Here is a 23,584-nt window from a genome sequence, read left to right as displayed (position 1 = left end):
ACCTGAGCTTGTGATTCGAATCAACCTTATTTTGTGCCCCAATGCTAACTGAAAACGCTTGCATCCGTCGGCCAAGAGATGAGACAGCGGGAACTTGAGGACAATTTTTGTGCTGCACGGTGGCATCGAGACTTTGCTAGTAGTACTAGGGAAGGGCTAGTGATATAAGGAAGAATGCCTCATAACGTATGTCATAAGGGTTCGAAGGGCCGGTTAAGAAGGATCCACATTATCAAAAAGGGTTTTGGAGGGTTGCTTTCTTTCATTACATTGATTCCTTCAACTTTATATAAATCTATACGCATTTTATAAGAACTTCTTAACCCTTCACTCTAACACGTTTGCATATAGGCTCCATTTATCATTAAAGCCTATATAAGTTCTTAAAATGCCCGAACAACAAAAATGTATTCTAGAATCCTTCCTTAAACTAGCAAATTCGGCACTACAGTGTTATAATTCCGTAGAACTGAGAGTCGTAGAAATAACACAGGATAAAGCCTAATTTCTGCTTTTTGGCTTTGATTTCTTAGGTTTTTCGTAGACGGTCAGGGGGTTCGGGGAGTTGGCGATCGTTGTTTTTCCGAGCCTTTGCCTTCTGTCAGGTCAGCGAGCACGTAAGTCGTGCTGTTACTAGCAGAACACTGATGCGTTTGCTATCCATCCCAGCGATCAAGCATGAGCAATTTAATCCATTATTAAGGCTTATGTTAGCAAAACAAATCTTCAAAATTATTTACAATCTCGGAAACAGGTACTGTTAACAGGTTTCCAAGTCTAGGCTTCCGAATATTTGCATTTTAGGAAACCGTACAATTAAAGGGATAGTTTCACAGTTGCTTGGATTCACTCTTGTTTTATATTTAATTGAAAAGAGCCTTTCCTTTGCTATTTGCTTTATAGTCAATGCAACTTTGAAAGACGATGAGCTTCCTGTTTAAACTATCATTGCATAATGTTTATTTTGCTAGGTCTAAATATTTTAACTCGCCTCCTTTCTTTTCCATTCAATACTTTCTTCATCTACAAAGCTGACGAATGGAAAAGTGTTAACCAACTACTTGCCTCTACTATACACAGCAAAGCCTTTCGCATGAACAGGTTGCTCGAAATAGTCAAAGACCGCAAGCCATGCAGCAGTAAAAATTCCATGATCAGTGGCTCAGTAGAGTTGAAATGAGTATTTCACTCAAAAAAAAACCTGAAGCACTAACGCGCATGAATCAGTGAATAGTTCACTTGGGTGAATTTACCCCTGCTGTGATGAGATCGTAGCGCAAAAATGTTGAAAACAAATATAATTGATCATCTTTCTTGGCATTAAAACTAAACAAATGTGCTTTTTAATGACTGTTGCCAAGTTATTAACGCATGAAGTCATCGAGCAGGAGCATTTGCTCTACGAACGAAACGAGTCCTCTCAAAAAGGTGCGTAAACGAAGCACATCCACACTTGACCGACCAAAACATTGCGTGACCACCATGAAAAACTGCTTTTTTCCTGAAAATGGGATGCAGCATGCATTTCAATGCGAATAAATGCTTCCATAACCAATGGGATTCGTGAACCGCCTTCGGCGCCTGGCATCAACGGCTTGAGGGAACAGAAATGCGGACTCTTCCAAAGGCACTTTCAAATGTATAGCTTAGCCTGCCGGGGCATTTCTACATACTTAAACTGATAAAATACCCATCCAGTTTTCCCATGTTAACATGATTATTTTCCCCTCCTACACTGCTCGGTATCTCTTATCTAATCAAACTACTATAATCTAGTTTCCAAAATTTGCCTTCAACCCATTCAAACTTTGCTAAAATATTTGCCGAATAGCTAGTTCTTGAATTTTAATCGCTTTGCTGGGAACGCAGCAAAAAAATTCACCTAACTCTCCCAAAATGTTGTGCTATTTGAAGATATGTTTATACATTTGCAAGGATCACTTCCTTTGGGGACATTAATAATCGTATTTATTCATCAACCTCCTCTTTTATTGTTAAAATGCTCTATCGAACAGGCAAAATCACTTTTTCTAATGCACAATTCCCGTAATTTATTTAAAAAATAAAAAACAGTCGAAAAACGCTTCATTGAGGGTTAGAATGTGGCTATTGTTACTGCGAGAAGCGTAAGATTAACAACAAAGTCGAGTAGGTTTCAAGTGAAATTCTTCAATTTCTGTTTGGCGAGAGTCTTGTTTGCCGTTGACTTCGCAGCTACAACATTTTTTTCAACTAAGCAGCGGAACACAATGCTGCGGCACGTGTAGCAGTGAGGCAACTCATCTTATTTGCGTAAAAAATGCATTAAGGGAGCAAGTTAAAAGTTATTCGGTAGGATATACATTAAAGGATTGCGCTGCCAGGCATAGTTATTTTTTCTAGCGCATAAGTTGATTACCAGAGCAACTTCAAATTTGCAATGCCCTTTCAAAGCGTCGAAAACAACAATTCCCAATTTAATTGCAGATATCCCCAATTTACGTCTAGGATTCATAAATAAACCTGTGGTTATCTGGGTAGGTTGCCGCATTTTACCTCGCTGACGAGTGGTTTTTTAATGTGAAAATTTTATGCACTTACTGACCAAGAACATTCCGAGGCTTTAAAAATAACAAACCACTGTTCTCATGGGCGGAATATAACCATAAATTACAGTATTAGTGCGAACTCCCATGTGCACTAAAGACCAACCATATTTACACAAGCCCTATGGTAATGCATGGCTTGCGGAGGTTGATAAGCGATATGTAACAGATAGGTGAGTTGCAGTGCCTTCGCATGACCGAAAATGGGTACCGTTGGGTGTAGTGAATTCTACAGTACCTCAAGCTGAGCATTCCATCTACTGCACACGAAACAAAAAGAGTTTTTTCTATCGACTTGGAGCACTGAGCTCATCACCACCACTGTTGCCAAATATGAAATTTGGAGCGCGGATCCCACTCAACTGATAAGCTACTCCCATTCGTCGAGCGCACGTGTATGCCTCGTGTCAGGCAGCCAGAGCCAATAGGAGGAGTGGCAGAGCTGAGAATCGATCAGCCAATCAACACTCGTCTGGCAGACCGTAGTAGCAAGTGGGCGACACGGCTGTAGCGAGCGCTAACCTCGTTCATTCTCGCTCTCTCATCATAAACCTGGCCAAAGTAATAGGCCGCACGGCCTTGAGACCTCGTTAACCAGGAGTGCCTACCACCTCCGAAAAATTGAGGTAGTACAAAAATCAATCTTTTCGTAGCGCATATAGCCCTCCGCCACCCACGCACCCACACAGCTGCAACCAACCCGAGGCCCCTGAAACTACTGGCCTATCGCTAGCTTCCTCACAAATAGTATAAAAGCCGTGCACACAGTGTAGTTCACTCTTTGGGTGAAATTGCACAGAGTTATTTGTTTGAGAAACACCAGACCACGGCTCTAGTTCACCTCGCGTCGAATGTGGCGAAACTGGCTGTCAAGGTCACCGACACCCTCGCGACACAGCGACGAGGAGAGATGTCGATCCGCCACACTGCCTTGTCAGCAGCAACACCAACACCGAGACGGCCCTGAAGCCTCACATCGACCTAGCAGTTCAAACACTCCTCGAGAGAAGAAGGGTCGCTTCGATTTCCTTCGACCGAAACGGTGGCGCACCCTATCTCGCTCGCGGCACACCTCACCCAAACGTCGATGTTCCACGTCCGCTGAGGATGTCGAGGCTCGACATAGCAGCAGCGGTTCCTGTACACCAACCAATGCGGAAGCAAATCCCACAGCCCTTCCGATTTGCCTTCACGACTCTGTCTCTACGGGGATAGACGTGGTCACTCCCAAAGCAGAAGACGAAAATAAATCGATTAAAGCGTTTCTTGTGTCCTCCGGAGGTAGAGATGCCAGCAATACATCCTTTCATGACTCCGACTCGAAAAGGTTGAGTCGAAAAGACTCCAGCAAAGAACAAGCCCGACACCACACCTCAAAGCCTTCACTATTCCACTTTGCCAAAAAGACGTCCGAGAGGACTGAGGATCAAATGGTTAGTCATTCACTATAAGTGAGGCGAACACGCAGATGTTGCGCTTCCCAACTATAAATAATTTAGGCAAACAAAATTTTGTGATTTTTCTGACACGTTACACACCAGATATCTTGATTATTGAGGCGAATGCTTTCAAGCTATTAAAGAAAGTAAGCAAATACCATATGCAAAGCTGTTTTCAGATTCTTTTTTGTTTCAATGAACTTCTCTTAACTTAAGTTTTCTTTCAATGTATCCATCAATTGACATCCTTGTGCATTCATAAAGACAGTTATTAAAAACTCCTTCAGAAAATAATTAATCAAACATCTTTAGTATTAATTACTAAATATCTTCCTCTGGCAGCATGGATTGCGTGTGGCCTTTCATTTGAAACCTGGGACTGATTTATCTCCTCAAATTTATGCTTAGCACATTATAGAAAAAGTGGTTGAAGTTACTTTAGCGCGGAGGATGATGCTATGGTTGGTTCTTTTAATCCCGTCCGATGTGTACGAGCGTCAAAATTACATCCCTGGCATAATATTAGATCCGCATTATGTTGACGCCTCCGTTCTGCGAAATCACGTTTTGATAGCGTTAACACACTACTAAAATTTTGCAAACTTGAATCTCGTATTCTATCACACGAGCCCAGTTTTGTCTTAAGTTGCTCTAAGATCAAAATTGCTGGATTCTCTAAAACCATGTCTCTATCTTTTTGACGGGCACTGATATACGATTTTCATAACACTTTTTTTGCTCCTTCTCCAAATAAGTGGCACTTTTTAAACTCACATTTGCTGTTTAGATATTTGGGAAAATTTTGTGACACTAATATGGAAAGGTTAATTTTAACCAGGTGCAATGTAAGAAAATAATTTCGGACAGTTCCTCAGACATCGGTGCAAAGCAGGCGATCCATGTAGTGCACCACGCCATTTGTTGGTTCTAACTTCGCACGATATGCATATTTTTAATGAATTAATACCTCTATATTGAAAGTAAGAGTAAGAAAAACCTCGTATGAAACTTCAGCTAACAGTGGCAGATGTTGACTTAGTAATCCTGACGAGGCATAGTCCACTGTGGTCGTGGCTGTGCCGCCCCTCCCAGTGGGCGTCGGCAATCATGTTGCTGTGGCAACGGCATTTTTCTCACTTGACAATAATTACATGCATGAGTGTATGTGCGTTTTTGGAGAGCCTTGCAGTAAACCTTGATTTGTGGTCGATTTACAATGACATGGTGATTTGACAACAAAATCTCTCGATGCTCGAAGCTGTCTGCGAATGCATTTACCATAAAAAGGCATCACTTTGCTAGGGACAGGTTGCGATGGTGCACTGTTTTCCAAATATTTAAAGACCGTAAGCGAAATTTGCATGCAAACGGCAAAAAAGGACCAAGAGTCAGAAGGAGGAAAGTTTTTTTTGACATGAGGGATTTTCAGCAAACAGAGATGGGTTAATGATACCTGATTTTCTTAACTTATTTGGTAATTTAAGGCTAAACATCTTAATTTTTAATTAAAATCATGGGCTTTGTTGATATGAATTATTGTGAAGCGTAAATTAAAGTACATCCAAAAAACAAACTTATGGCCCATGATAAAAGTGTTGTTGCGTGAATTACAGCAGTGTCACTTGAACAAGTTCTATTATTCAACAGCCCATTTTGATGTAAATAAGTGAGAAACGCTGCTTCATTGATCAATTATTTTGTTCCAAAAGACTGATAAGCTAAAAGGTTGATGAAATAAAAGTATTACCGGTAGGGCGGGTAAATTTGACCCTCGAATTATTGAAACGACGCGACCTTAGCCAAAGTTGTTTCAGATGCTCTGCATGAAGTACAAATTGTTTCAATGCAATTTTTACTTTTACTTCCCACAAGCTTACTGTGGCTTACTTTTTCTACTTCATTAATTATTCGAACAGCAATTATCGGCCAAGGCAGGGCCTCGTGCGTGGTCTTTCCCTCTGGCCACAAGCAACTCCATACAGGACGTATTTTGCAGCCATCGCTGCAAAAATCTTTATGATAAAAGGAAAAAAATTATGGTCCAATGCTAGGAATGTAGAATAGTCCATTTGCTGCCTAATTGCAGGTGCAAAAATTTATAATGATTAAAAATGAATTGCCCATGGCTCATAAATCTGTAAGCATTCTACTTTGTTCCATTTATTTGATGTTAAATAAACGTACATCCAAAGTACATACGATTAGCCTCACTTTCGGAGGGGTGCTATGTTTCCTTTCCAAATCGTCGGTTATAAAATTACCAACAGACAATAAAGCATCACTCAACGGGCTACCGCTGCTACTTGCGAGAAACTCTTTCCCATGCGCCAGATTTCTTTGAACCAACCGAAGGCGATCATAAATCCTAAAGTGGGTGAATTGATGGAAGACAAATCCTATTTCTGAAATCTGAGATGTAAATGCTCGGGAGTAAGTAAGAAGCCTAAATCGTTACCTTCCACACACACACACACTCCAATGGAGCTTAAAGAATCCTTTTCGATACTTTGCTCTAAGTCACTTTGCATAAGTCCCCACTTACTGCCTCAGAGATTAAAAAAACAAAAGTAGACCTTTGGGGAGATTTTCCAAAGGACGTATATGCACGCAATTGTAAACTGAAAAAAACTTTTGTCTTTACTTTTTTTGCAGGCTCATAAAAATTTTCTAGCACAGGAAAAAGTTGCATCTACACCCGCTTTCGCGGGGTGACCGGTGAGTTACCTGCTCACCTAAGTATTACTTAGATCCTGGAGACAGCTTCTTTGCGCTTTTTGAGTGACGCTGTCTTCTCCAGACTCGATAAAACGAGGCGGTAGAAGGAGATCAGGGAAACATTTGATTTGATTAGTAAGCCAACCAAAACCGATTCAATAGTTTGTTTACCCTAGGGGTCTTGTCAAAACACGGATGAATGGTGTAACTCAATCAACTGTCAACAGCAAGTGTAACTAGATTTACAAATGGACGAAACTTGCGTTTCTCAATTATCTCGGGTTAGTTTGAAAGATCGGGACTTTTGCACGGGAGAAAAATATGCAAAAAGTGTTTTTTGGAATCGTCGTTTACAATTTTTACTTGCAGCAAAACATTTATTGACTTCCGATGGTAAAGAACTGTTTGAACCATTTATTTGAATGAGTTTTTGTAACTCCTTGACTGAATTTTCTCAGGCCGCATAAGGCACGTAAGAGTTATGACATATAAATAAACACTTTTTACTCCTAGCAACATTTGGCTATCTTCAGTATTCATTTAAAAATTCAAAAACACACCTTTTCTACGAAATGAGTTTCTGCAGGGTTAAGTGCACGCATTCATTTCCGATGATGTGGTCTAGCCTAAGCGTTGTGTTTGAATGTAAAATTTGGAATTATGTTTGAAGTGCGCAAAGTGGAGGCCAATGTAAATTCCACCCTTTGCCTCTTCTTCATACATGACAGGGTACGGTTATCTTCGCGTCTTTTCGGACATAAATCACGTTAGAATTTAGTGGTAAACAACCAATCACTGTCTTGCCACTTATAGGCAACAGAGATTTTAGTCGGGCAAGCCCCAGTTTAGAAAAGAAATCACATTTTTGCAAAAGTTACCTGACCAACTCTGGGTTCCAAACCCTTAAAAAGTTGCGCAAATGCTATATTGTTTAATAGGGAATAAATGTAGAGTAGTACCTCGAACATTCGTAATGTTAGGTTTCAGAATCTTTCATGGAAAAGGAGGAGTCGTGAATGTTTGGCACGAGTTGCTACAAATGGTTTGTTCTAGCGTTCATTCCCAAAAATGTGTCTCGAATCATCCTTATAAAACCGTTTATTTCCATCTAAAAGTTATCTTAATACAGCACCCTTACAGAAGAAAGAATAAACATTTTTGCAGAGTTCTTCGAGGAGTTAATTGTGAAGATCAGCGAAAATTTGTAACATTAGTTGTCCCATCATTTCAATCATTTACTTGAACATCCAGCTTGACAATTTTGACTTCCTTTTAAAAGATTGGTGGTTATTTATTACAATAACTGACATATCCACCCCAAGCTCGGTGTTACATATGCATGTGGCACGTACTATTTATCGCTTTCTGATGGATGGTTGAGCCAAGTCGCGTCACCGAGTCTAGTTGAGGTTAAAACAATAACAGAGATTTCCGATGCCATTGTTCTGCGCTCAATTACACAATTTTTTGGCCGCAGTTGAATTGGTCAATCCGGTAGTGCAGACTTTTATCCCATTTGAAACAACAAGGTATATGGCTGTAGTGGCAGATTATTTTCTGTCACTCCAATAGCAAAAGTTCTTAATAGACTTACCTTTTAGTGATGAATTTTCAATATTTAGGCTAAAGAAAACCTATTTGGAAAGCCATTTCAAAGCATTTTAATTATTAAAAATAGGCCAAGCCAACTTCTTAAGTCGGTACCATCTCAATTTAAGAACAAAGTAGAGATTATCATAATTAAAAATTATTAGTTAATTGTACACATCTTTACAGCCAAGTTTATCGATAAACTCACATTCCTGATTTAGCCATCCTTTGATCATCTCATTTTGCATGCAAAGGTAAAATGGGGTCAAATTGACGTACCAAATTTGCGAAGTTTTGTTCTTTTAATACTTCTGCTGAACTTATCGGAACTCATAACCAGCGGATGATTTACCAACGGTAGTAGATTGTAAATTTACAAACACATGTTTACTTGAGCGTCATAGCCTCTATAATTTGTTAACTAGAATCACCAATTACCTTTCATGGTTGGCGTCATGGTTAAATAAATAGCCCAGGGAAAGTGAGTTGTGCGGTTTTATTTGGCAACAATTATCAGGATCGCTCGACTTCTTGTAGGCCAATCCCCTCATATAGGCACAGGTTATTGCGCATAGAATCTAATTAGTAGGCAACTTTTCCTTTCTTTGAAATTACAACAAACATAGCTCCTTATTGCGGAAAATTTCAAACACGAAGGGACTGTTTAATAATAACTTTTGTTTGATTCAAAACAGTAAACATCTTCATCTTCATGAGACAATTATAGATGCTATGAATTTAAAACTTACTGAAGTGGGAGATGAGTGGTTATTTATTTTTTACGCCCCTCTAATCCCAGTATCAGAGAGGAAATCGTTTTAGTTATTCAAGTAAACTCGGGATAAATCAGCTTAAAGGAATGCTACAACTCTATTCATCCGTTGTGAGTTGTCTGTCAAAATTCCTTTTTAATACAGAGTTTATAGCTTAATACTTTGCTTGAACTCAATAAGATAGCATTATTGCTTAAAAGTTAGCTGATATATCCTGGTCTGGTTAGAAGATCTCTACTCTAGGACAGCTTTTCATGGGTGGAAAATCTCCCATAAATCGGAGTTATCCTGACTACATAACGATAAATGTTTCGGCGAGCGTTCGCAGCACAATCCTTGCCCACATGATCCCTGCAGGGGTTCGAACGCCTCGGAAGGGGCCTGAGCCATAAATCCTCGCCACTGTGGGGCTGCCCACATATACTGCAATTTGCTGACCGATTTTAGAAACTTTGCTTCAGCTAGCTGCAAGTAGCCTTGCCTCATGAGTAAGCAATGGTATTAAAGCTTTGCTAAACTTGATTTTATCTTGGAAATTTATATTTAACAATAATACGAAGAATAAATAGATAATAGGGAATCATGCAAATCTTACTACATTTAGCTGGTGCTAATGAAAAGTCGTCTATAAAAGCCTGGGCAACTACAGGTGATAATTTCTTAGCAGAAAATAATGCATTATTTATCTGACAAGTTGGAAGTGCGGACGGATACAGGAATTAGCCTGCATCACAAAGTGGATGAGTATTTGAAAAAAAAACTTTAAGACACGAAATTCCATTCGGACCACCCAGAAAATAATCACTTTGATCTTTTTGTGGATAAAACCAAACTCGAGGTAGGCAGTGAGCCCTTTGTCATGGCAAAGGATCTTTTCGGACAGTGAGTGGTTCGATTTTACTCAGACTTGAAAGCTTTTTCAATCTGTATGCACTTGTGTTGCAATTTAGGCATTTTTTAGTCACCGACTATTTTCAAGGTGGGTGAGTTTGGAAACAGGGTGTGGGTAATGGTTCAATGAATGGCACCCTTATATCACACCTGTTTACCAAGTGAATTGCTTCATAGTCTTCAGAACTTCACTCCAGGTCGGTGTGTGCAAGGCAAATTCTCAGTAAAATACCTAAATACTTAACACTTTAGCATTGTTATTTGGTGATCATGGGGGTTAGGCGGAAGTGACGTGATTTTCTTTACCCCCAAGCCATGAATAAAAGAAGTGTAACATAACTTGGCATTTCTTTGACTTGTAAAAACCTAAACACACCCACCTGAGTGCGCGTTTCATTAGTTGACATAACATGAACGTCGCCTAGTGGAACAACTCAGTCGTCAGTGTGGGATGGTCGCCAGCCTTTACAAGTGACGACGCTCTCATTTGATTAGATGAAAAGCTGTGAACGTAAACAATGCATACTTGGTAGAGGGCCACAACGATCACATGCTGTGCACTGATAACCCTCTCAATAAAGGAAGAGACCGGCCCGACTCCTATTTGCGAAAATCGAATGCCAATGGGAAACGCGCCCTTATTTTCAATGCTAGCTCAACACACTTTTTTCACTTGCGCAGATAACAAACCTCGTGCATAAATTAGGGGCGATGAATAATTCACCTAATTTAAGTTGTCCACATTGATTATAGTGACAATATTTTTAAGGCTTGAAGCAGTTCCCTTTACTGATAACCATATTTGAGTCTTTGAGCTACATTTTTATAACAAATTGTTGAATTTCCCGTAAAATGTCGACCATTTGGATACGCCTCAACATAATTGTGTTCGTGATTATTAGAAAACCGAATTCTTGGGTTAATTTGCAAATAACTGCCACCCATTATGTTATAATTTTTTAAAAATCCGTGTCATGTGTACCACAGATTTAAGCAATGATTGAATCTTTTTAAGTCGGAAACTAACTGATCCAACTCTGTTCTAAATACATTGCTGGCTCTCCAGAGTTTAAAGCCAATTTAAACCCATTTCTAATGACTTATTTCACTACTGTTGTTACTGGCTTTCCTCATATCACCATGCATGGAAATGCCACCAAGTTGAGTCTTCAGAGAGTGGTATTTTACTTCATGTTACAAATGATCAAAAACTTAGAATATTTGATTCCTAACTAAAAGCCATTTGAATATGCCTTCTCCCTTCACATTTCATCTAATCAACCTTGCATTAGTGTATTCATGAAACACTTTGGCGTGCTAACACGAAAGTTTCTTGTGAAAATAGGCTAAAACCAGCTCGAAGGAACTCTTATGATTTCCTACCTGTCTGCTACAGACTGGTATAGAGAAAATTTAAAACAAATCATTCAACCATACTTAATAGGATTTTGTATGCAACCGCTTAGTAAATTTGAGTTATAATTAATTAATCAAACAACGCTTTAAAAATACGTGAATCAACAAGTCTTTGTACAGCTGACTAGGACCACGCATATACTACTAGGTCTTTATAAGTAAAATGTCTCGTTTCTACCTTTGGAAAACACAGATTTTCTGAATTTTGTACCTTGTTCAAAGGCATTTATTTGGCCAAAACGTGGCCACTTAATTGGTTGAAGCTGAGAATACTGGAAATTCATTTGACAATTAGCTGCTCTTGTCTAGTTATCGGTGCTATGACAATAAGCCTCATTTTTTATGCAGTTTCCGTGGCGTATTTCCGGATCAAATTAAGCGAACACGTGTTTAAATTGGCATCGCATAGTACTCAAGTAGTAGGTACCAAAAGTGACAAAGCTCCAAGTTTATGCATCTAAGCAAAAAGAGATTGGCTTTTATTATGGGTTGGTACTTGATTTAGGCTGTCTCCGATGTCGAATGCTTGTGATGACACCTGTTAATTTCAATGCTTCTCAGTGGTGCATTAAAGCAAGATCTCTTCGGCTATCATCCACAAATCACTTCAACATCGCACCACGGACTTAGCGAGCGCAACATGCGGCTGCGTGCCATAATGTTGTTGCCATGACTAAGTGGCTGTAAAAATCAAAACCTTTATACAATAATTAGTATAAGTCAAAGTTCAAAATCATTCTCTCTTTGTCTTCTCTCTCATTCTACTTAGAATTGCTCTCTTCACTAGATGTCCGTTTTAAAATTGTCATCGTGCAAGTCGGACGGCACTTCTTGAGTGGTGCAACTGGTCAGTTAGGTCCTGAGTAGACACCAGCTTCCTATCGCAGTATTTTTTAAGATTTGTTTCTGGTAAAACAAAAGAAATTACAAATTCAAGACAAATTTTAGGTCTATAAACAAGCATTTACACTATACGGGCACTTACAATGAAATAGAAAGTTGATTTCTTGCATATATCGTATTAAAAATCCACAAACTGCAGCATTTTTAATCTCAAAAATCGTTTAAAATGCTAAATTGTCGACTACATAATCGTTATTAGTAGGTTCAGACGTTTGCTTAGTGGAGGCTGTCATTAAAACCCGTCTAATTGCAGAATTCCTAATTGATATTGGATTGAAAATTCGAGAGGTCCCAACTGCAAGACTCGTAGTGCCATTCCTACTAATCACCTGCATTGATAAGTATAAAAATCGAGTAAAAATGACTAGGAATCGCCATCCTTTCTGCTCATTCTTATTGCATCCCCACTTCGAATACGTTGAGGATAAGCAAGCAGTTGGGTCAGAAAAAAGGAAGTCAAATAAACAGAACCACTTTGTTGACTTAATCCACAGCGAAACTGACATTAATTTCTTTTTGACAATTTTTATTGTAACTAGAAATTCACACGTCGAATAAGATCCATTCAGCAGATGAACGTCGTGGTTGGCGAGCAAGGGGAACAAAAACAGAGAAAATTCTCACTGTATTACCGTAAAAGTGAAAGACACTAGTAATAAACTTGACTGCTCTTTTCTCACTTTAAAATACCACTTGTGGGATTGAAGGCCCCCAGAGGCTTGTTACACGCCCCACTTACAATAAATTTGCGGAAATTTCATTCGGGGTAATTGTTTCCTGCCAATAGTGCTAGCAGCTCCAAGAGCTAAGACGGCGTTGCCCCTAAGGTAGAGTGTGGGGTGTGCGAGTGCGATACTTGACTTCATCATTCTGTCGTGAATCCTCATCACCTACCCTGAATCCGTGTGTCACTACAAGTCTTCAGCTGTCACGCCTTCTTCGCTGTGTTAAACACTTAAAGAACCCTTACTAGTTTTGCCAATGAATGACAATTTCGTCAGTGATTTCACTAAGAGTATGAGATACACGTCACCTTTCGCGGAGGACGGAATCCTCGGGCTTCCGGAATGATACCATGCATCCCGCACGCCATGGTATAATTTCGTCCGGCACTAGAGAGAAAATACGCGCTTGCTAGCTGCGCTTTAGAAATGTTGTAATTTGTTCAATGAATGGGATAAAAAAGTGACATTTTATTAGTAGGACAGAACGAGGGTAACGTTTGCAACTCAAAAACGTAGTATTTGCATTAGATTTTTTAGCTTTAGCCCCATCACTATTCAACTATACGAGCGGTGAAATTTCACATTCAATCGCAATAACTTCCTTCGAATTAGGTAGATTTGGCACTTTTTTTCCGGTACTCTAGTTAAGAAGTATCAACATGTTTGCATTTAAGAGACTCCACTTGCATGAAGTGTTGCCTCAGCCAAAGTGACATTGCACCTCTTTTAGCAGTTTTTCCAATTCGTGTTGTGGGTTCGCTATGGACGAAAGTGCTAGTCGTTGATTTTTCTATTGGACCGTTTCGAAGTGGATTTGAAGACTTGATTTGAATGCTTCAATATTTCATGGCTGCCTGGTTCGTTGCTTACTTTGGATGTTCACGAAAGCAGGCAAATTTAAGCATGCATAGATAAATTTGGTTGGTACCTGCCTGAATTTCCGAGATCGCTTAAAAACTGTCACTTTACTTGTGACCCAAACTCTGCGGTAGGTTGCCATTGTGTTCGTGATGAGTCAGGTTAAAAAGTCCGGTGCTGTGCTGTCATAGGCGCTTGTTCAACTATCACACCTACATTACTGTAGGCAAGTTAATATCTACATCACATGCTCTGCACACTTTGTTAAAAGATTCCTCTCTTCGATTATCATATAATTAATCCTCAGAATTTAGTGTGCATCGTGTGAAAATAACCTAATTCTGGATTTTTCCAACCATTTGTAAGGTGGTTTTTCTGTGTCACATTCAAGTGGGAGTAAGTATTAAGTGTGAATAGACGCATAAAAAGCAAATGTCAAATTTGCCCGGGTGTAATCCTTACGGTCCTTATCGAATCGTCTGCCTACAGCAAATTCACTGGATCTGTTTTTTAAATAATTTTGCGTTTTACTACCAATCTGGATACTTGGAACAGCTATGGTTAGGTAAACAGCACGATGAATGAGTCTTTGGGTCGGTTGAGACAGGCGCCCTCATATCGCTTGGAGGTCGGCAAGAGCGCGTTCATCTGACACCGTGGGACGGACACGCGGACGCGCGCTAGCGTGGGTGCGTGTGTGCGTGAGAGGTAGGGCCCATCCCCTTTCCCGGACAGGTAGGAGTGCGTGACGTGTGCGCAGCTCCATATTGATCGGCTTGGGATTCCACACCGGCAACAGCAGCAGTGAAATTATATCCCTACCTCCTCCCTCCCACCCCCTTCACCCATTGCATCTCGTAGTTGCTGCGCGCGAAGGCACTTCCTGTATACGTGTGCGTCCACATCGTTGTACAGTCCGAACATCCTCGTCGCACCTACAGGTGTGCACAAGCGGTCGCTGCGGCCGCTCCATCCAGCGTTCAAGCTCAAGTTCAACCAGACACGCGATTCTGAGCCCCTTCCCTAATCACGTTCGATTTTCTATTCTGTGTCAACACCGCCACATGCCTGGCATTCCATTCTAGAACTAGCATTAATGCATAAAAGCAATATGGTGGAGACTGCCAATACTGCTGGATCCCATGTGAGTAATTCAAACTGTTTTGCTGCTTTTGAGTCCTATAGTTTTCCAACCCTCCAACACATACTTTACCATCAATTGGAGGCTTTTTGAGCGTAAGCAGGAAACAATGGGAGATGCGTATAACCTAGCACACACGGCATAGGAATGTTCTGCATCAGATTATTTTCATTTTTTCGACTTTTTTTTGCCAAAGTTCGGTTTTCTTATCTTTTATTCCTGCCATCGATCTTAGTTTCTGGAAATACTTTGTTAATTACCAACGTGGTGTGACTGCTGCCCCGACTTGATTAGCAGCAAGGTGCGAGTCATTTGCATTTCACCATGATTATACACCAACCAAGTTTAAAACAGAGTGGTGTTGTTTTTAAGCTGTGAAGATGACACCCAAGGTCAAGTTGGCGATATTTAAATGTCATTGTAAACAGGATTTAATGGGGTCATTCATCAGCAACCTGAAGGAGTAAGGACTATCACAACATATACCCATGCCTTTTATCTCGAAATAATCAGTAGCGTTGAAAACTTGTTCGAAGTATAATATTGTTTGTTCGAGATAAAGATCTACACGTACAATTTACTGTGAAGTTTCTAGTGCATAAACCGACGACGGAAAAGGACATCTCCGCGTCTTTCCCAACTGTAAGACAGTAAATAAGTGTTTCACTTGAATTCGACGGCACTGGAAGGAAACATTGCAGTAGAAAACAATTTCGTTTGTAGATGGTAGAGAAATTTCCCTAAGTCACATAATGAGGCCCCAAGCGAACTCCGTAATACCGGATTTTCGTGCTTCCGCGTAAGCGCCACGACTGAAGCCATAACTTAATGTACTAAATTGAATCCATAAATGGACCTTTAAGGGAGGTCGTGGCGATACGCCACTTCATGAATTTTAGCAGAACAACGGTTGTCATCACCGCCACACCTCTGATTGAGGGACTCCTTGATTCGTGCCATACCTGCTTACACTCACCCACTCAAACCGAGAAACATGGGGTGCTTGTGTGTGCATCGTCGAATAAGACTGTTCCCTCGCCCTTATTGGTTCCCTTTAACTTTAACGGCATGTGCTTGTGCTCTTGTAAAAACTGGAGATTTTAAGCTTTCTAGCCACCGTCGATTGGCACTCAGTAACTCACATTACTCGAGCACCTACATACGCTTACACATACTCACAGGAGGAGTAAAAGGTTAATTGGAGGATTCCCTCAAAATTACACGACAATGATTCATGAGAAGACACCCGCATCCACCTTAAAGCGGGGTAGTCAGACGGTGGAGCGAAAGCCACGAAGAAGTGCTTCCTTCACCGCCTGCTTTCCCATCAGAAAAAGCATTCGCCAATGGGAACGAGAGGATCTACTGGAACGCATTCAGCGAAATTCTAACCGTCGATGTTTTACTCTTCCTCCCATTTTTTCACGCAACTACAACGTAATCAACCCGGATGACATTCCCCCTCCTCCCACTTCCATCGCCACGGTGCGCGAAACCGACCAACCCCTTCACACGCGAAATTTCCCCCTTTGGATGCACCTTGGTCAACGTGGGCCGCGAAAACAGACCGAACCTAAACAAGGTTTCCTACGTGCAGCCCGATCTGGAAACATTGGGAAGATAGCCGAGTATCTCAATTCAAATGTTGATATCAACGCCGTCAGTTCGGTGAGTGTCTCACTTCTCAAGTACCAATGAATACTTCCTTACTCGTTATGCCTGAAAGAGTGAGTATATCGACCGACTGACCCAGGGAATACTACTTATAACTTTGGAAGTCATGTGTGTGGTGTATTTGTGGCTTCCATATAATTTGCATTAGTGAATATTGTCTGCAGTTTTCGACAATACGTGTTCTTGAATGGGCATCAGCATAGAAACTTGTGAGTTTAAAAGTAAAATGGTCATGCCCCTAGGTTAATTTCACAAGGAGCTGTTGATGCGCAAATATGCCTCAATGTAGATTGCGAAAGTGTTCCAGTTAGCAGCATGGCAGGAATTCTGTAGGTTAAAGCAGCCATGCCGCCATCACAGCAAAGTAACCGTTTGCCCAATTTTGTAAGTATTATTAAGTCCTGGATGAGGACACTATTACTGCCCTACTACTGTAGTATTAAGCCCGAATTTTGCTTATTTTTTGTGATGATTATTATAGTTGCCTTACAGTTATTATAGTTTGCTCAAGCACTGCTCTGATCCCGCGAAAATGGAAGGAGATACTAAGTATTACCACAGGGCAATTCACAGCTTGAGGTGGTGGCGAACTGCATAAAAATACGTGGCTAATTTAATTCTTCTTACTTCATATTTAAACTTACCACCTAAGATTTAGTTACAGCGCATTACTAGGGATTTATCCAATGTTTTTCCTATTGAAAATTTGTCATTCTATCAAACGCCCTGGCTCATTGATAAGATTTAATTATGGTCAAAGTAGATAAATACCATCTATCTTGGCTGTTTCTTTTTCAAATAATTTAATCCTTTTTTGGTTTAACGGTCAGTTGATGACATACTTGACAAACTAATGTCAACCAAAATCTTCCGTTTTCTCTGAGTGATTGGCGAAGTTTGAACAGCTCGTCAAAGAGACTGTTTATTGTACATTTGCATTAGCCATTTTCTATGGGAAAAAGTCTGATAGCAGCCAAATTGGCTTGGGATAGGTATTTGGTATGCTTTCCCACGTTTGCTCTTAAGCACTCAGGTCATTGGCTTTCGCACGGATTCATGTTTGAATTATTCGAAGAAATTTGGTTTACTTACACATGCTAATCCAATGTGGATACAATTTTGGGTCTTTGAACTTACTAGGTAGCAAACCTCGTCCGCTAATTAAATCAGACACTAAGCCAGTTGAATAAGGCTGGAGAATGAATAACCGTCCTGTTTCATGTGTTTGCTGGTCGAGATGTACAGTGTAGTTGCGTTCACAATATGCACACCAATAGGTCCCAACAGTTGGCACTGGCACCTTTGGTGCTGTTGAAGTAAGGTTATTGCAGTTAAGGACGATTTTTTCGTCAAGGCCTACAGCCAATGTCGACGCGCTGCCTCGCCCAAACCGGCCATCGCTGCCGACGTGCGCGAGAGTCAGCATTAGTGCCCTGTAAGCCCTCTGCCTCAAGCCACCGTGGCGACGGTGTAGCGTGATACCCACCTTCGCCCAAGGGCGGAGGCGACTATGTGAGAAGGAGCAGCAGCTTACCACGGTAGAGGGGGAAATTTGCACAATGAGGCAGATGCTACTGGTAACGTGCTTGTCTCAATGATTCCCTACCAAGCAAACAAACTTGGCGTTGTATTGGAAACACTCGTGATAGTAAAGTTACGCATCATGCTCGAAGTTCGGTGAAGTAAAGGGGGCTTGAAGTGGCGGCCCAATGAAAAGTCGAAAATTGCTACTTGACTTCTGTTTTACAACTTGGGAAAAAAATATCTCTTTAAGTAAGAGACGAAAACTCAAGCGTGTAAACGAAAGAAGTGTACAATTTTTAAAACGAAGAACAGTTTTGTGCCAAGCTTTAGTCGGATAACATTTACCTATAATCCACCATAGTTTATCCTTTTAGTCGTCTAATAACTTTTATATTCTTGTACAGTTTATCAAAAAAGTACGTAGGTGTGCGTTGCGTCGTTATGGCTTTTCCATACAAGGCACCCCAACTGCCATCTTCGCCGACGATTGGTCACTGGGACGACAGATATCCGAGGAAGCGGACTGAGTTCTGACTAAAGCACTGAAAATTACATTAAACTCAAAGAACCACTTAAAGTTTTCGTATTATAACTCAAGTAAATACTATAGTTTTTTTCGTTCAGGCGAATGTAGTTTTTTTAAGAGTTAATCTTAACTTTCTTTGGAACATGAAAGACTTCTCGCACATCAAATTTCTTTTTCTTTTCTAACTCAACCAAAGCAATTTTTTTCAGCATCGTATACCGACTCGTAATATTGAAATTTCTTTGCGTTTTTTAACAATTCAAGCCCATAACACACTGTGTCTAATTTAAATGACATTGTGCTGGTTCTTTCGAAATTTTGACTAGTTGGTTGCCAGAATTGTGAAGAGACTGTTTGAGTACCTTCAAATGAAGAGCCCATTCAGTCCCAATGAAAAGAGGGCGCATATCGCTTGGCCGGATTACCTTCCAGGAATTCATAAGCCAAGTATTGACGACTAATTTTAAGCAGTAACGACGAAGCAGGAACTAGGAGCCTCCTTTTACACAGCTGACTCTCTTTTCAGTGGCTAGCGCACACCATTTTGGTCGCTACCTTAAAATCTCGCTCGAAGCATGGAGCAGAAAAATAGGTAGAGCTTCACGAACGAAGTCTTGTATATCCGTCTTGTTTTTGACATACTTTGAATCCACTCATTGGTCACTGAAATTAACAGTAAACAGATCTTGAGGGTTGAATCGCTAAGTTAAAGTAACTATCTTGATATTTCATTTAGAGAGTTTTTCAGGGCATGAATTAAATGTTTAACCCTGTTATCCACTTCCATGTAGTAAAATCTGATGTTAATTTGGGTAATCCATCCGGCAGAAACTTGCAATCTTCAAAAACTTTTAACTTGAAGCGTTACTGATAGAGATTGCTGAAAGTTATAAATTTTGCTTACATAAGATAATGGTAGAAGCAATATTTACTAGGTATATTCACTAATGCCGCGGATTGTAGAATGGACTGAATGCACTTCACCTGGCCTCAAAGGAGGGTCACTTGCCAGTCGTTCGACTACTGCTGGACCACCATGCCACAATCGATGCCAAGACAAATCGTGGGAACACCGCCCTCCACATCGCCAGTCTTGCTGGACGAAGCGAAATCGTTAGACTTTTGGTCGAACGAGGTGCCGATGTCAATGCCAAATCTCAGGTTATTTCTCATCCCTCAATAACCCATCTTTTCAAGGAGATGCCTAAATTGCATTAATTTTATCATTTCCAAAATACTTGCCCCGCTTCAAAACAGCGATCGTTGGCTATTCCATTGAGAAGTTGATACTTCTTTGCTAAACGAATGCGCTTACCTCACGTGCTTTGAAATACTTCCCTTACGCAAGTATTACAAGCCTACTTATAAGAGCTATTGTTATTAAGCCTTGGGGGCAAAAGAGGTGAAGATTGAAGCCACCATCCACCCTGTATATTCCAGTTTTGCACAAACAGAGACGATTAGAAACAAGTATTATGCAAAATTGACATATTTGCTCGGGGACCACGTCTGAATTGCAAACTGCGATCTCCTCTTCTCGTTTGTTATCCAGCACTTCATTAACCACTGGCAATATGCAGTTATATTCAAGCCATGTCAGTGCGTTAACGAATTTAGAAAAAAATAAAAAAAACTAGACACTCATTTTCACTTAACATAGGCAAGGAAATCCAAGCTACACTCGATACTTCAGATCTGCCTTCAAATTCTTTGAAAAGTAGAAAAAAATATCAAAAGATAAAGAAGAACTGGAAGTTTTACACTGTACAAAATGGCAATGCATGCGCATGAAGACGTTTCTCCCTCAAATGTTGTTCTTAATCCGATGTTTTCCACAACCTATGCTCTTCGCATCAGAAAAGCGAATTTCTAGATGCGCGATATTGAGCAATGCATTGGTGAACTTGCCTACGCCAGACGATTGTAAATTCCTCCGAGGCCGCTGAGGCGACAGGGCGTACTCCATACAGTTTCTGTTTGGGGTAAAAGTGAAGAGCTTGATACTAGAATTCCAAGAGCGAAAGTACACTTGAAGTGGGTTCGCTGAAGCTTAGGTCCTTGAGCATGAGGTGGTGCCTGATGTTGTAATGGCCCACTTTGCGACTTTTTCGACTAGCGTTTACATTGATAAAAAGTGAAGTTTTTTAAATGCAGTTCTGGTAGCTGATGCTGAGTAATCAAAATACTTTTTATGCAATGAAATGGATATTTGGCTATGTGTAGTTCTTATATAGGGCAAACATGTTTGCCACTCCATCTTACGGCTGTTTTGGCATTTCGACATTACTGTGCCAAGTGGCATTTAACTACATACTAGGCGGAAGGCCAATTACCTTTTACACGAGAATCTATCTTCTTTTTTGTAGAATGGATTCACACCACTGTATATGGCCGCTCAAGAAAACCACACAGAAATTGTTGAATATCTCCTGAACAAGGGGGCTGATCAGGCCTTGGCGACTGATGTAAGACTTCTGCCCTTCATCAATTTTGAAATGATCTCTAACACCGTATAAAATAAAACCCCTTCAGTAAGTGTACTCAAAAATCGCACGGAAAACCCGTTTAAAATAATCATTTTTAACTTTGATACTGTTCTGCGTTATTTCCGGTTGATTGAATGCTTCATTAGGTACTGATAAAAGATTGTAAAAAGACTAGCATTGTGGTAGTACAGTCGGATCCTATTCTTGAAGTTGAGGGTGTGGTTGACTTATAGCTCCCTCAGGAGGCCATGGTATAGATCAAAGATCTCATCAGCTCTCAATCACACTGACTTCATCAATCCGCAAAAGTTCAATCGTGTCCTTGCTACTTATCGCTTCACTTACACTGTCATTGGAATGCTACAAGATTAAGCACTTTGCAGGCTCCTACTTGGCGTTCATGTGAATGCACTGGATCGGGAGTGGGTATTTGGCAAGTCACACCCATATCTGAGCCACGGTTCTCAAAATGATTGACGGTTTGAGAATTGGTACGTTAAAAGAACTCGCCGACTCGCTCAAAAGCAGTGCTTGAAAGACAGTACTTTCCTCTTCATCGTATCGCATTAGCCGCTCAACATCCGCTTATTGTAGTTGAATTAAGATGGATTAGAATGAGAAACCATTGTATGCATGCAAATGGGAAGCAACACATAAGGTGAACTTATCAGTGAATTTTATTATCGTTTTCACACGTGGCCTACTACTCAGAATGAGACCGGTGTTTGATGTAGTTCCGCGGCGGTGCAGCGATTCTATATTGGGACAAAATAGCGTGTTTTTTCTTTTAATTGGCATCTTCAAACACCACAAGTAGGCCTAGTACGATGCAATCGTAAGAGGAATCCATTAACTGAGGTAAATTTGTTTGGACTTCTTGAACAACTGGGTAGATTTAATCCTTTATCACTTTGGTTGTCTACTTTTGTGTCCTTGATACGTAGTGAAGGCAGGCTCTTAAAGTGAAGCCATTGACTGCTAACTCCCATGGGAGGCTCACGTCGTGAAACTAATGTTTATGACAGTTATTAAAAGTGGAATTCTTCCATTAGTGGGTAGGCAGGCGTTATTTGAAGCACCTATGCATACGAATAATTGGAGAGAACGGAGATGGTCGTATGATTGAGTCAGGTTCCTATTTTACAGGATGGTTTCACCCCACTAGCGGTGGCACTGCAGCTCTGCCACGATGCAGTGGTTTCGCTATTGCTGGAGCGTGACTCGGGTGGAAAGGGTCGCCTTCCAGCTCTGCACGTCGCCGCGAAGAAAGATGACGTCCACGCTGTCTCTCTTCTACTCGCCAACAACGACGTTAATGTCAATCACGCTTCTGCAGTGAGCCAGCTCTCCACTTGATTAACTTCCCCAATTATACGTAGCATTCAGGTTACGCCCGAAAAGTATGAAATTTTATAACCATGGGAGATTGATTGCAGATGGTTTGATCAGAGCTGAACACATTCGGAGTGAGGATTTTAAGTAGAATACAATGGAAATGTACATACTGCATCAAGTTGCGTGACAGCCTACAAAAGGGTTAATACTATACCAGTGCAATTTACAGCACTAAATAATCTCAACGTCGACGCCACTACTCAGCTCCACAATACTACCATAGGTTGGATGCATTTCCTTTTTATGTGGTCAGCGGGTGTGCTGGCACACATGAAGAGATTTGGGACATAACAAACACATATCAGATTTCAGGAATATGCGTTTTATGTTTGCTGATAAAAACATTACACTCATTCCTTGATGTGACTGCTAACACATTCTGGAATCCCAATGAATTAGCATAGACTTTTGACATGGTTTTAACGCGGAATCTTTGAGAGCGACTAGAAAGTTGTTTTTAACCTAAAAGAGAATCAGTATATTTTTGCGAAATACCATGCATCCTTAAAAGTCCGTTTGTCCTTTTTGTTACTTTGTGTTGGACTTGTGAAGCCGAACACTTGTGCTAGCACACGTGTGCAGGCCCGAAGTTGCCAGAGGGGATCAATGAAAGGTCGCAGTTGATTGGCTATAGGGTAGAGACAAGCGCGTAAAATTCCCCTCCTTCTTCATCCTCCTGCAAAGTGGGCGGAGTTGTAGTTTTGCGTGTAAAGCACCAATCAATCGAGCGTGCAGAGTTCTTACCGAATCTATTCACTTTCCTCTGAATGTCTAAATGTTCTTTGCTAAAAGGCATGAATGTTTGTCAGTTTGAAACCACCGTGACTTAAAAGTACGTGTGCCTAGACTTTATCTACGACCGGTAAACAAAATCGCATTTTCAGGTGCGCATACACGGTAATTTTAATCCATAATGGATTAGTACTCTTTAGGTTCGGTTCTA

The 23,584-nt window shown here is 40.6% G+C and overlaps 2 protein-coding genes across 2 annotated transcripts in view; both read left to right on the top strand. All coding sequences in view use genetic code 11, as the record gives it.

Annotated features, from left to right (window-relative positions):
* Positions 1–3,436: 3,436 nt before the first annotated feature.
* EGR_01005 (hypothetical protein) lies at positions 3,437–9,494 on the top strand (the record flags this gene model as incomplete). The annotated part of the gene is made up of 2 exons (XM_024490254.1): positions 3,437–4,018; positions 9,330–9,494. The coding sequence occupies 2 exons, from the start codon at positions 3,437–3,439 to the stop codon at positions 9,492–9,494; spliced, it is 747 nt and encodes a 248-aa protein (XP_024355073.1).
* A 6,769-nt stretch (positions 9,495–16,263) lies between these two features.
* EGR_01004 (Ankyrin-2) overlaps positions 16,264–23,584 on the top strand; it is a gene marked incomplete at both ends in the record, with an annotated part of 29,436 nt that continues 22,115 nt past the window's right edge. The window contains 6 exons of the mRNA XM_024490253.1: positions 16,264–16,704; positions 18,065–18,128; positions 18,208–18,287; positions 19,724–19,921; positions 21,127–21,225; positions 22,393–22,581. Coding sequence (XP_024355072.1) covers positions 16,264–16,704; positions 18,065–18,128; positions 18,208–18,287; positions 19,724–19,921; positions 21,127–21,225; positions 22,393–22,581 — 1,071 coding nt within the window. The remainder of the gene's footprint in view (positions 16,705–18,064; positions 18,129–18,207; positions 18,288–19,723; positions 19,922–21,126; positions 21,226–22,392; positions 22,582–23,584) is intronic.

Source organism: Echinococcus granulosus, assembly GCF_000524195.1.
Source record: "Echinococcus granulosus chromosome Unknown EG_S00004, whole genome shotgun sequence".
NCBI classification, from domain to species: domain Eukaryota; kingdom Metazoa; phylum Platyhelminthes; class Cestoda; order Cyclophyllidea; family Taeniidae; genus Echinococcus; species Echinococcus granulosus.
The sequence above is the reverse complement of the archived record's forward strand: the minus strand, read 5'-3'. Positions and strand labels throughout refer to the sequence as shown.